This window comes from Leuciscus leuciscus (assembly GCF_965113295.1).
Source record: "Leuciscus leuciscus genome assembly, chromosome: 15".
NCBI lineage: Eukaryota > Metazoa > Chordata > Actinopteri > Cypriniformes > Leuciscidae > Leuciscus > Leuciscus leuciscus.
Window position 1 is genome coordinate 41805219 of NC_138739.1, and position 15010 is coordinate 41820228.

At 40.4% G+C, this 15010-nt stretch overlaps 1 protein-coding gene across 2 annotated transcripts in view; it reads left to right on the plus strand.

The window, feature by feature from the left end:
* Positions 1–14785, plus strand: part of anos1b (anosmin 1b) — an 80514-nt gene extending 65729 nt beyond the window's left edge. For both annotated transcript variants that reach the window (XM_082139727.1, XM_082139726.1), the window contains exons 8-14: positions 2054–2192; positions 5370–5529; positions 6189–6279; positions 7196–7364; positions 9818–10035; positions 10270–10411; positions 13941–14785. In XM_082139727.1, the coding sequence (XP_081995853.1) occupies positions 2054–2192; positions 5370–5529; positions 6189–6279; positions 7196–7364; positions 9818–10035; positions 10270–10410 (918 nt within the window). In that variant the 3' untranslated portion in view covers position 10411; positions 13941–14785. The remainder of the gene's footprint in view (positions 1–2053; positions 2193–5369; positions 5530–6188; positions 6280–7195; positions 7365–9817; positions 10036–10269; positions 10412–13940) is intronic.
* The last annotated feature ends 225 nt before the right edge of the window (positions 14786–15010 follow it).

Genomic DNA, 15010 nt, shown 5'->3' on the forward strand with positions numbered 1-15010 from the left:
CCACTTTTATGTAAGTTTGTGTTCTTTTAATTCAATAAAAAATTTACGTCACGCTGTGACGTATCAATATACTGTTCCCCACGTTTTCATGTGATATGAATTTGCATGTCAGAGTTCACTAATTCGAACTTTGGAACACAACAAAATACAAAGCTTTTTCACATGAGCTGAGTATCACTGACATAACAATGAAACCTAATTCCATGTTTACTGATAATATCTCCAAAAGGGAGCATAAAGAAGGAGAAAAGCAGAGGACCTAACACTGAGCCCTGTGGCACTCCATATTTAACTTGTGATTGATATAACATTTCTTCATTAACTTAAACAAAGTGATAACAGTCAAATAAACATGACTTAAATCATGCCAATTCCAGTTTGCTAATGCAAACCAAATTCTAAAGCCTATCCAAGAGAATGCCATGATCTACAGTGTCAAAGGCAGCACTAAGATCCAATGGTACTAGAATTAAGATGCATGTGCAGGAAGATAAAGCATTTAATTTGTAACTGTTATAGGTGCAGTCTCTGTACTGTGTAGGGCCTAAATCCTGAAATTTAAAAACAAAAATGCGGGGAGCACACTTACTACTTATTATTTATTTGGGAATGTTTATTCTGGAATGTTCTGAAACATGAGTTGGAGATTTGAGATAAGTCTGTAATTAACTAATTCTCCTGGATTAAGCAATAGTTTCTTGATGAAGAGGTTTGATAACCACCAGCTTAAAAGTTTTTGTGACATGACTTAAAGATAGCGATGAATTAATAATTTGTTATGTGTGATTCGATAACAATGTGTGTTTGTGTGTGTTCTCACTCACTTTCCTGACAAGTGTGACTGACAAACTGCAAGCAGAGAGAATATCGCCTTCAGCAGAAATGGACTCCCGCATTCTTTAGAACATTTGCAGTACATTGGTGGCAGATAGACAAAAGTGTAAAATATAAAAAGTGAGATGAGCAACATTATTTATTTTGCGGCCTTCTCCTGCATCATCATTTCCAGACAACTGGGGTAAACAGCTGCGGCTTTTTTATGATGCAAAGTCATCACGGCTAGGACCCAAATAATATAATTTGTACAAAATCCAGCGGGAGCGGTGGGGATGGGGGGGCAATTGAACTCCGGTTTGGACCAGGCAACATTGGTACTAAAGTCTGCCGGACAGTTGAAGAGCAATGCTATAGGGTCTAACATGCATACATTGCACGCTATTACCATTAAAATTCTTATTTCAACTGAACAAACTATAATTAGAGAGGGATATATGTCATTAAAAAGATGTAGGAGAAATAATTTTGCAGATTTAAACAAGTGCCTGTCTGGTGTGGTGCCACTTTTACACTAGGGATGCACCGATATGAAAATTATGGCCGATAACTGATAAATCTTTATATTTGAAAGCCGATAACCGATATATTGGCCGATAAATCTAAACCCAATTTTTTATATAATTTTTGAGAGCCTGATTACAAAAACAAAATTTGTAATCTCTCATTTGTAAAGTCTGACCATTAAAATCCATGTCTTAAGCACACAATTATAATGATGTTCTCGTCTATATGACAGACTTGTGTTGCACATGTTGCACTTAACCATATTTTCCTTTTTTGAAGTGATTCCAATCATATTTCAAGCAATTCAAAACCATCATGTTGAACAGTGCGCATCTGAAGGGTCTCAGCTGAAGGAAATAATACATTATTTATCGGCTTTAATATATCGGCCAAATATTCTTATTGGGCCGATAACGATAACATTAAAAATGAACATAAATCGGCTGATACAGATGTAGTGGCCGATATATCGTGCATCCTTATTTTAAACCAAGTAGCTTTCTGTTGGTCAGCGTGGAGACTCCGTCAGTCCGTGCAACTAACTTCAACCTGTGGCAAAATCTGCATTGGGAAAACTCTCACATTTGTGTGGATTCCTATTGAAATGCCTGGATTTCGCCCTGTGAAAAATTCACCCAACAACTCTAAATATGACCGCGTCTTTAGTGCTCACCCTAAATAAATGCTAATGTCTTGTTTTTATGGCCTGTAGGATGTAAAGGAGATGGAGCTTCATGGTCTACAGCCCAGCACACACTACACAGCACAGATTCAGGCCGTCTCATACTGGGGTCAGAACCGACTGAAGAGCAGCCGAGCTCACCTCTTCTTCATCACCGCCTCATCCACCAGTAAGATCTGCTTTGACTTCTGCATACTTTTAGATTTATATGAACGTTTGGAAAGTTCCAATTATCAAACTTCATAATAAACAGTTTTCAGATTGAGAGCCAATTTTGATATTCAATCAGTTTTACCAAGTATGAATTGAAAAGGGTGTAAATGAAGGGGTGTCAGAAATAAAATATTTGCTCTATTTAAAAGGCTTGATTCTGGCCCCCTCCTTTTACCATGAATCAGTGGTGCCGTTGATAATTGCAGCACAGCAGAGCCATTAAAAACACAGAAAACCTTCTTTGGCGAGGAGAGTGTTTTGTCAGAAATGTTGTCCTCTTACGGTGACTTAGATTTTGGCACATGAGTACATGAGGTTAACCTTTCCCAAAGGCAGCACATTTCAGCCCTGTATCAGCACCCAGAGCTTATCTGAGTCCAGCAGGACCGTGGCTCAGCAGGAGAGGGTTTAGCCTCAACCCCACACAAGTTCCTCACCTCCACTGCTGTGTTTAATAAATCTTTCAGTAATTCTGCTAATTACAGACACAAAGTCAAGAGATATGATAGTTTTAGTTTGCCTCTGTTAAGTTGTTTTACTAGAGCACAAACTGACATGCTACAATATTCAAAGACATAATCCATTTTTCTAAAAAATGAAATATCTTTTTCTTTGCTTTCCAGTCATTTTTCCACTTTCTTCTGTCTTTAATATTTTCCCTTCTGGTTTTATCAGCCCTCAGTTATTTCTCTTGAGGTCTCTGAAACACCACATCAGTTATAAAATAGCTCCATATTGCCTTACAGTAATGTATTGCAGACTGCCTAATGCTGAACCCAAGATTTCATTAGTCACAGTTTATGAACAAGGAAGAATTGTCATTGAAAAAGAAACGAATCTAATTTAAAACGTCAGTGCCTGATTTTTGTCATTTTATTATAGGAAATCTTATCTCCTTATTCAGTGCAATCATATGTTGCATTTTATTAGAAAGTCCCATAGATGTGGGATATTCCTACTTGATATCGTAAGATGACCCTTGAACCCATACAATTGAGTTTTCACAATTGCAGTCTCTTTAATGTCTCCGATGTTTCTTATAGAATGGAGACCTTTGCTTAACTTCTTCTCAGATGTTTCTCCTGAGAAAAAGATCCTAATAATGTCCTCTAGAGTTTCAGAAAATATTTCACCATCTCAAACTGCTCGTATTTGCCAGGATCAGAAGTTTTAGATTTCAATATGAACTCAGAAATTTCTCAGCTCATTTCAGCTCATTTCTCATGTACAACAATTGTTTTCATTTGTCTGTTTATTTTATGAAAAACATCTGTGACAAAGCTGATACTTGAATGAAACTTAATTATGAGACCTTAATTATGAGACCTCTCCTGAGCTTTGAAAGCAACCTCTCAAGTGAAGATCAAATTTGATCAACATTGGCTAAATGTAGAAACTTTGATTCATTTCTACATTTTATTGGCTTAAAAGTGAATGTTTATGTCCATGTTCACATGACTTCATACACCTCAGTGAATTGTGGTTGAAAATGTTTGCCTTTGAGTTGTCAAGTTGGAAGTCACACTTCAAGTTCCAGTCTATTCCAGTCTATCTTTCTCAAGTGGGATGAAATGCAACAATGCTGTTATAAGATTTGCTTTAAGATGTATTTGAAGGATCATTCTGTGTTGTTTTGATGTTATGCTGTTGATTACCAAAGCCAATTATTGAATTTAAACATTTATAGTAGGAAGTCTATAGGGCAAGTTAAAAGGATGTCTGTCATGACCACTATCGTCAAATACGATTGGCAGTTAGCATACAGTTTGGATTGGCGGTATGGTTCTGTTCTGGGCGAGAACATCCATAAGGCCTAGCATGGATAAGAGCAATAACCCCTCTTAGGGTAAACAGAACAGAACCAACATTAATGTGTTGCAGATATCATTAATTCAAGATTTTAAAGTACAACATAATTCGAGAATTTATTCTGATTCAAGGGGAATCAGAAAGCCAGATCCTGACTGACGACAGGAGGAGCTGGGGAGGGAGGAGGGTAATTCGCTCCTGAGAAACGTGATAGCTGCTGATAATCCTGAAGGAGCTTATATATGAATACAGTGATAGGTGTCGTATTCCTATAGGTAGACGTGGATCAGCTGAGAGTCACTGATGCGAGCTTGACTAACGTGACCTGCCAGAACTGACGCTACGCTTGATTTTTGGTAACACTTTATTTTAAGGTGATGTAGTTACGCATTACTACATGTACATAGTAATAACAGTAAATAAGGCAAAATTACAAATATCTAACCCTAAACCAAACCCTAACCGTAACCGTTACTTTATAGTAAGTACATGCAGTTAATTAATATTACTCAGTTCTTATTTGAGTAAGTACAATGTAACTCTGTCACCTTAAAATAAAGTGTAACCGGATATTTTGTTAAAGGACATGACTATAGTAAGTATAGTAGTAAAGAACTGTATTGTTTAATCTATAATGGTAAATCTTATCAATTTGAAATAAAAGATATATATTGTACTGAATGTCAGCTTGCTTATTTTGCTCAAGATGAGGATTTATTGAGTCCACATGTCATGCAAACAAGAAACCATGATTTTAACCACAGGTCGAGAGCTGTCGTTCCAACAACACAACTCTGCGATGCTGTTTCCCAATGTTCATTGGAACTATGGCTTCAGGAAACACAGACTCATTGAACTATACTGATAACGACAGAACTTGCGACCATAGTTGGCTAACGATGCTTTTGGGAAACGCACTCCAGAGCGTTACTGACAGACTGGGAAGAGAGGAGCTGCAACAATGGAGTATAAATGGAGACAAATAATAAACATTCAAGCAGGAAAGCCTGTTCTAGTAGAGCCGACTTTGTAAAAGGGCATAAAAGCTCCTCTTTAAGATTTTAATGGTGTTTAAAATGTAGACAATTATTGTAATACAATGGTTTTATTTATGTAAATCAGCATAAATGAAAGGCAGTGCTACAAAATTTGTTGTAAAAGTTAAATTATCCAACCATTAGGCAAGTGAGACAATTCCTACTAAGTTGTTGTTGGTCACTTCCATGCCACAGATGCTGTACCTGAAGATTACATTTAGAAAATGTGTTCATTCAAACAATAAAGACTATTGTCAGATGTAACTGAATCTCCGGTCTCATTCTAGCATCCTCCTATGGGAATGGCCATCTTTCAGGAGAGTTCTCCAATGAGCTTCCAATATCCCAGTCCTCTCCCAGTATCCTGAGGCTAGAAGCGGCCGCCCCTCATTATCACGAACACCAGCTGCAGGTCAAGGTCTTCTGGAAGAGCCGGATCCAAGGCAAGTGAGCTTCTTTCTATAGACCAAGGTAATGTGACTGAGGTCATTCAAAGTTTACTTCTACGCAAAAATTGTCTCCCAGCAAAAAACCCTCTCACATGACTTCACACCGGTCACACAAAGCCTATCTGTTTGTTGACAATCCATCGAATCCATGTGTGTCCTTAAACAAGTCACTGCCAAAGCAACAGCATGACTGATGATTTATGGAAGAATGTTACCAAAGAAAAATATTATCTATCCTGCATAAAAAGACAATCTCGCAGGGATGTCCTCTCTAGACTCTTTCCAACAGATTATTCACAATCTGCTTAGTAACTGTGCTCCAAAAATACACATTTGGCGACGACGGCCTTCAAAGGCAAGATTCCAGTCAGACCACAAGCGCCCATAAATACAGGGTGCTGATTTACTGTTATCTCCTGGAAAGAGAGGCATGAAGAGTGATTTAATAATGCCGGTACGAGTGTGAAATCAAAAACAGATGAAGGGGGATGGCGACCTGACGCGGGTTTGGAGAAAGATGTCATGTTGCTTGCGTACGGAAACAGGAAGCCGGGAGCAAAATGTAGATGATCCCTGAAAATATGTGGAGGAGGCAGAACCTCAGAAATGGAAAAACGCAATCTACAACATTTCGGTCTTGTTTACTTTTGCAGAAAGCCAGAAGGATTCCAGTTCATATGTTGTGAGATGGTATCCTGAGGTTTGCGCCAATAACGTGACGAAAGGCGAGAAGACAGCCACAGTTCAGGTGTGTCTCATCGAGTGTCACCTACTTTCTTTTCCAAGAAGTCATTTTCTTCTTATTTTTTAAGTTCAAGTAAAATGTGGATATTTCCCCATGGTGTGACAGTGTAACTGTGTTAATGATTGGCTAACCTCTGTACATGTGAGCATCCAGTGGTGGACGAAGTACACAAATCAAGTACTTGAGTAAAGGCCCGATCACAACAAGAACAATAATTATAACGATAACTATATTAACGTCCACACCAGCGCACTGGTCTGCCTCTTTAAAGTCTTAAGCTCTTTAAAGCAGGACGGATTCTGATTGGCTTTCAATGTTTTTACCATTCAACAGCTCAAAAGTTTGACTTATTGTTGGGTTTTTATGGCAAGTGGCTTGATACCCTAAAAATGTAAAATTGTTCCTTTTGTGTTCCACAGATAAAAAGGTTTTTTTGAAGGTGAATAAGAGATTAAATAATGTTGATTTTGTGGTGAACAATCCCTCTAATGCCCCAGAACCGTTATATCGTCTTACATTTCCGATACTAATACTAAAAGATGATCTCACTATCAAACCTTGGCGTGACCCTTGAATTTATTATTACTGCGCTTTATTCGTACATCTGATTTCTTTGTTCCCTGAAGTTAATGCAGCTGAATAGTGTAACAGATAATGGCACGACTGCCCGAGAGCGCTGTGTTTCCACACACGATCTGTCATCACTGGCACTGGACACAATAGAAATGTGTGACGGTGTCTTAGTGGGATATCATTATGATACGGATGGGTGAACCAGTTATCTGATTCATTTTAGTGGAGCAGGATGCAGTTACTTAAATGTGTTTTTCATTTACTTTTTCATTTTCATTCTGAGGTCATTTCCACAGACAATATACTGTTATATTGAGTAATAACTGTGCTATTTTCTGCTCTTCAGGGAACACATTTTGTGATTACTGGCCTGTTTTTTGCCTGTAAGTACCGTGTGGCAGTGAAGCCCATTACTGAACAAGAGCAGAGGTCAGAGGTCATGACCTCTGTTACCACCCCACTTTGCTTATCGCTGATGGGCAGACGGAAAAAAATGACTGCCTGTGCCAGAGATGGTAAGATGATATCGACTGCAAGAGCATTCACAGAGATTTATTGTTATCTGTATCAGAGACAACACCAAATTAGTCACTCTCACATTTCACCCTAAAATCAAAAGAAAAAAAAGGACACCGTTAGGGTTTGTTTACATTGTGGCGTTATTTTCACAATTGTTAAGCCTAGTTTTCATTAATGCAATGCAAAATGAATATATAAATAAGTCTCACTCTCATTACTGTAATGTTTCTGGATTTTTGTTCTTTTGAATTTGCTTGTAATTCTAATCTCAGTAGTGATTTAAGTACAACAATAATTTTAACAACAACAATTATAATTAAAAAATATAGCTGCATGCATCAATTAAGGGGCCAAGCACAAAAAAGGCATGATGAGTTATGCAAGCATGGCTGGGAGCATCAGACCAACTGCAACAGTGACTACGTTTACATGCTGTCAAATATCGGGTTATGGTCGGGTTAAGGTCACTATTTGGGTTTCTGAAACATTCGGAATAACCCGTTTACATGCGTGAGTAGAGAGAGTTACTCCTGTATACATGGAATTTGTAATCAATTGGCAATATCCCGATGTAAACGGCGACGCACGGTTTGCGTCTGGACGTACGGACAATGTTAAGACGCAATGTGCGTCATTTCCGATTCTTCTTCCTGTATCCAAAGGCAACAACAACAGCAGCAGCACGCGGATAATGAATAGTCGGGGCAGATAGCGATCGCCTTTGTTTGCGATTTCCTCCTCGCTCCAAAAGTGTGGTGCTGTGCTGCGTCTCGCCATGTTTACCTATACTTCTTGTTTACTTCTGGTATACTGCACGCGGGTTTTTGTATGCGCCGTCTCTACTCAAAAGACCAAGATTCCTTGCGAATAGAACATGCGCAGAACACAAATCAATGTTCCTTTTGATGGGGATATGCCGATACGCGTTTACATGACCAAATATTCGGGTTAGAAAAGGGGTACCCCAGGGATAATATCCGGGTTTTTAAAAACCGGGATATGAGCATATCCGGGTTTTTGCCGGTGTTTACATGGCCGTGCGCGACCGGGTTATTGCTAATATCCCGGTTTTGAACGGGTTATTGGCTGCATGTAAACGTAGTCAATGAGTAATTGGACATTTTAGATGATTTTAGTCAAATGACTGGAAAAATCTTAGATATAATCACTAGTAATATGATTTAATTGCTTGTCACTTTCAACCAGTAGGTGGCGCTGTGTCCAAATTGATGGGGTGTGGTCAGTTTGGTGTCAATATGTCAAAGCTTTGCAGAGATGCTGCTGTAGATCTGTTTTAGCCATCAAATTTGATGATGCGTTAAACGATACCGGTTTGGTATATCAATATGAAATCCATTTTTTACAATATTTGGTTTTCAAGGAAATTCAAAATGGTGGACAGCGAGTTCGATTGACTGTGGAAAAATTAGTATCATTGTTCTCTGTATGACTACTTAGACAATAAAATAGGCAAAATAAATCAAAAGCTTTTAGCATTATTTGAATTTTCATTATAATTTTGATAAACCTCAAACTTTTAATACCTTAAAGGCATCATGCCGAAGACACATACCAAGTTTTGTAACGATACTCCAATGTGTTCATAAAATATAGCAGGCCTCAATTGAAAATTGCAGGACTTTTGGTCAAACTATACAAGCAAAAATAAAAATCTCTTTACCACTAGGTGACACTGTGCCAAAACTGTGCAAGTAACCTCTGGTCATGGTTGTCATAACACACACCAAGTTTGGTTTGAATGCGCTAAAGCATTGCAGAGATTTAGCCTCATGTCTATTTTGGCATGCTCTTTGTCAAATTCGTTCGTGCATTTTTTGAGAACTGTTTGACAAAATCAACATAAAATTCCATCACTTTTTGTCTGCATGGTTTGAAGATCTGTTTTGTGTGTGTATAAATCGAAGCAATAGTCTAGGAGGAGTTAGAAAAAGTAGTTTTCTGGAAAATTCTAAATGGCAGAAAAATTTCGAACCGTCCGATGACAAGGAATCAGAGGAAATTTTTGTGTATCTAGCCCATATGGTTCAAAAGTTAGTAGCATAAACATGAGTGCAAATTCTGACAGTTGGTGGCGCTAGAGGGTTTGAGTTAGAGACTCCAAATTTGCTCTAGAAAATGTTGAGACTGTCTTCCATCTGTGTGCCAAATTTCATAACTTTCCTGCAAGCGGTTCAATGGGCAGCCATAGAGATTTAGAGCAACACTAACGGATACCATAGCATACAATATTATCAAATTATATAATAAAATAGTATACAATTAATATCAGGCTAAAAAATGTATTTATGTAAATTATTTGTTTTTGTCTTTGATTTTGTAGTGAAATGTAAGTGAGGCAGCCTTTCTGTGGTTCACCCAGGATTTTTTCAAATGTTATGACAGAATTGATATCCTCTATCATTCATTCCAGTACAATCTCTTGTCCTAGAGCGCCATCCTCAGTTTAAAAAAGCCCTGCAGCGTCCTGAGAAGCTCTCAGCTTTGTTCCAGCCGGTGAATGGCTCTGTGCAGGCAGTTTTCAGCTGGCAGGTGTCGCCAGAGAGCGCAGGCCAGACGCCCATCACTGGATTCCACTTCTCCTGGGTCAAAGTGTCCAGCAGCAGCACTAATGGCACACTGATCTCCCAAACACACATCCTTCCTCCGGTGAGTCACTTTGCTGATTGGTAAGAACTAATAATAAGATGTATGATTCTAAGCAGAGCACAAAATAAATTCTGACTGCTTTATCGACCATTTGGTGGATTTTTAAATAATGTTAAAATACTTTCTCATTACTGTAATGGCAATTTAAATGCTGATAGTCAAGTTGAAATGGAAAATGCTGTCAATACATCTTACGCTTTTTTGCACATGTTCTGTGAATGTTTTGTCCTTCAGGATCAGCTGTCGCTCACTGTAGACGCGCTCCAGCCAGAGAGTGTGTACAGAGTTGAGGTGCAGGTTCAGTCTGAAGCAGGACATGGACCGTCAGTGGCCAAAACCATCCACACTCCTCATGTGAACGGCACACTCCTCTGAGGTACACGTTATGAATGTACTCAAAATGCATTACAAATCATTTTCATACAGACAATGACATGAATATACCTTTTCTACAATAAACATGTTTTCAGTTTATGTATTATTAATTTATTCTGATGACCATAAATGTCAAGTTGCTGTAACCGCCCTGCAACACTAGTGGCACCTAGTGGAATTACAGAATTTTCAAACAACTTTGCAAATGCATCTTTCGCATGCCTCCCCCAACTCAGACATCACACATACAGCTCTTACAGGAGCTTGTAAAGGCTTACAGGTGCTTGTAAAAAAAACAGGTAGACGTAGGCTGCTTTCAATTAAAAGTCCAACATTTTAGGAACACTTTTAGCTTCGTTGCTGTGTGTCATGAGTAAGTAAATGAGTAGCCAACACTCTGCCTAGAGCAAATGCATGCATCTTGCTCATATATAATGGTATCCATTGTAGCGCTCTGTTTGCTTTGATGTGTTCATGACCTGTTCAATCTTTGAAGGTCTAAATGCAGTGAAGTTTGCGTTTCATCCCTGTAACCAAAGCTGAATGTCTTTTCCCATTTAACAATTAAGTCATGGTTCCAAAGCAGCTAAATACCCTCAGCCACGCCCCCCAACTCTCAGTCTGTTGCAGTAGCCACACCCCAAACTCTCAGCCTGCTGCAGTAGCCACGCCCCCAACTCTCAGCCTCCTACAGTAGCCACACCCCAAACTCTCAGCCTGCTAAAGTGGCCACACCCCCTACTCTCAGGCTGCTACAGTAGCCACACCCCAAACTCTCAGGCTGCTACAGTAGCCACGCCCCAAACTCTCAGGCTGCTACAGTAGCCACACCCCAAACTCTCAGGCTGCTACAGTAGCCACACCCCAAACTCTCAGGCTGCTACAGTAGCCACGCCCCAAAGACTCGGGAGCGCCCTTCTGGGATGCGCTGTGTGCTCAGGGACTGCACTCTCTGGAATAAAGCTCTCTGGAGCTGGAGCAACGCTCACAGCAGTGGGCTCGGGGACCGCCCTCACAGCAGCCTCACATTCTGTGGTCATGACAGGTTTGGCAGGAATTATTTCTAGGGACTTGACAAGATTTGCAAGACATTCAGAGAAGGCCTCTGCGGCAATCGAAACAACCCTTTCGATGGGTTGATACTGTGTGCTGGGCTGCCTCTGTAGTATCTACAGATAACTCAGACAACCCAGGCAGAATAGCAGTGACCTTCGTCGATTCAGCAGTGACTGAAACAGACCTGGCAGACTCTGAAGTAACAGGAATACTCTTGGCAGTTACTGGGAAGACAGAGGTTAAGTCAGCAGACTCAGAGGTGGCTGGAACTGACTTGAATGTCTGAGAGAGGACAGCGGTTGACTTGACTGGTTCTTGAATAACAGAAATTGACTCAGATTTTGAAGTGACTGGGACTGACCTGGATGCCTGGGAGAAGATGGCGGTTGGTTTGACTGACTCTGGGGTAGCTGTGGTGGACTGGACTGCCCTCTTCCTTCTGGATCTTAGTTTCTTGGTAGAAGCCAGAAAAGGATCATGAACGTGACAGGAGAGGAAGGACAGGGTGATTGCTGCAAGCAGATTCTGGTCGACTTGGCATTCCCCACTTACTGGGATGACCAAGGTACCTGGAGAAACCCCAGAAATCCAGAATCCTGAGAGAATCCATCTCCCATGCAGGCAGGGTGTGTAAAGCATCAGTGTAAAGCAGTCAGTCACATGGTATGAAGCGTGTGATGCAGTGGTGTAAAGCGTGGGATGCAGTGGTGTAAAGCATCAGATGCAGTGGTGTAAAGTGTGGGGGGCAGTGGTGTAAAGCATCAGATGCAGTGGTGTGAAGCGTGGGATGTTGTGGTGTAAAGTGTGTGATGCAGTGGTGTAAAGTGTGGGATGCAGTGGTGTGAAGCGTGTGATGCAGTGGTGTAAAGCGTGGGATGCTGTGGTGTGAAGCGTGGGATGCAGTGGTGTGAAGCGTGGGATGCAGTGGTGTGAAGCGTGGGATGCAGTGGTGTAAAGCGTGGGATGCAGTGGTGTGAAGCGTGGGATGCAGAGGTGTAAAGCATGGGATGCAGTGGTGTGAAGCGTGGGATGCAGTGGTGTGAAGCGTGGGATGCAGTGGTGTGAAGCGTGGGATGCAGTGGTGTGAAGCGTGGGATGCAGTGGTGTAAAGCGTGGGATGCAGTGGTGTAAAGTGTGGGATGCAGTGGTGTAAAGTGTGGGATGCAGTTGTGTAAAGCGTGTGATACAGTGGTGTAATGCATCAGATGCAGTGGTGTAAAGCGTGGGGGGTAGTGGTGTAAAGCATCAGATGCAGTGGTGTGAAGCGTGGGGGGTAGTGGTGTAAAGCATCAGATGCAGTGGTGTGAAGCGTGGGATGCAGTGGTGTGAAGCGTGTGGTGTAAAGCGTGGGATGCAGTGGTGTGAAGCGTGGGATGCAGTGGTGTGAAGCGTGGGATGCAGTGGTGTGAAGCGTGGGATGCAGTGGTGTGAAGCGTGGGATGCAGTGGTGTGAAGCGTGGGATGCTGTGGTGTAAAGCGTGGGATGCAGTGGTGTAATGCATCAGATGCAGTGGTGTAAAGCGTGGGGGGTAGTGGTGTAAAGCATCAGATGCAGTGGTGTGAAGCGTGGGATGCAGTGGTGTGAAGCGTGGGATGCAGTGGTGTAAAGTGTGTGATGCAGTGGTGTAAAGCTTGTGATGCAGTGGTGTCAAGCTTGTGATGCAGTGGTGTAAAGTGTGGGATGCAGTGGTGTAAAGCGTCAGATGCTGTGGTGTAAAGCATGGGCTGCAGTGGTGTAAAGCGTCAGATGCAGTGGTGTAAAGCGTGGGATGCAGTGGTGTAAAGCGTGGGATGCAGTGGTGTAAAGCGTGGGATGCAGTGTTGTAAAGTGTGGGATGCAGTGGAGTAAAGCGTGGGATGCAGTGGTGTAAAGCGTGGGATGCAGTGGTGTAAAGCGTGGGATGCAGTGGTGTAAAGCGTGGGATGCAGTGGTGTAAAGCGTGGGATGCAGTGGTGTAAAGCGTGGGATGCAGTGGTGTAAAGCGTGGGATGCAGTGGTGTAAAGCGTGGGATGCAGTGGTGTAAAGCGTTGGATGCAGTGGTGTAAAGGCATGTATTCAAGGTGCAAGGAAATATGTTATTACTATTTTTAAATGAGATCAAATGTTTTCAAAACCAATTAAAATGAATTTTGACTTCATCTCATAATATCTCTCATCATGTTCATTTTTGCTTTTACCATACGATTTTGACTTTCTGTCATAATTTCCACCTTTCTCATAATTATGACGTATTATATCATGATTTTGGCTTTTTATCTCATAAAAATTTCTTAAAATGGGCTCCCATACTTTCAAGCTCTAAAAAGGCATCATATGAATTGGTCTGTATATATTTCCATATAGATCATACAAAAGCTTTGATTGAGAAACTGAAACAATTTCCAGTCAGTATTCTCTGAAACACACGCACACGCAGCTCACTACAGCAATGGCTAATAATATTAACTTTTTTTTTCTTTTCTTTTTTTACAGATGGAGAAAAATACGTGAGGAATCAAGCTCATCGTAAATTAAGTGCTTGTGATGTGCCTCATTTGAACACATGCATCTGCTCAATGACTCAATGTAAAAGCACACAGAGACTATGTAATGAGCCTCCAGAAGCTCCCAGCATGACACCAGACCAGCAGACCAGCCTGTTCACTGAAGTCAAGCGTTAAGATCAGTGCACTGTAACATATGAATGTTGAGGAACCAAATCATGCTTCTGTTATGGACAAATGTGTAGCACTGATTTAGTTAGTATGTAGTTGCATATAGTTGTGTGTCATATTATTTTATTGACAAATATGTGTTTCATACAGAAGTTTATTGTGCTTATACCCAACGGGCCTCATTCATGAAACTCAAGCAGTTTGATTTTCTGTCTGGCATTATTAGCTTTTTATTCATTTAGAAGACACTTTATATATAACCATGTTTTCTTTCCTGAGAATCAAACCCTATGACCAGCAAAGTTCATTTTACGAAGTTTACACAGAAATGAAATTCTGTGCGTGTTTCATGAATAATGCCTAACATCAATATTTGTACATGTAATATATTCAATTTCAACACAACATCAACGTGGGATTCATCTCAGATTTAAACATTTGAACAGGGCCATTTCTGAACAACAGCACGTCTGATTTTATTTATTGTGAATGTAATTCATTAATCTCAAGCAGAACAGTGTAATATACTAAACTTTCTATGGCAAATAGTGAGAAATGTCAGTGCCTTATACTGTATCAGTTATATCAGGCTAGATCAGATTGATTCACAGCATACGTCCATCGGCATAGAGAAACCGCTGCGGACACTGCTGCATAAATCATGTTTTCAGACATAAAATGCATTTTGAAAGTTGTATCTTTGTACAATATAGCATACTGTTTTTGTAAATATAGAATTTTTTGTATTATCTATGGTTTGTTGTCTTCATTAATAAACTGGGCTAAATGAAGCTCCACACCTTTCATTTATAAATATTTGTGTCGAACATCAACAGGAATGTATACAGTAGGCCTAATTGAAACATCTTCTCTATTGTGCCGTATATA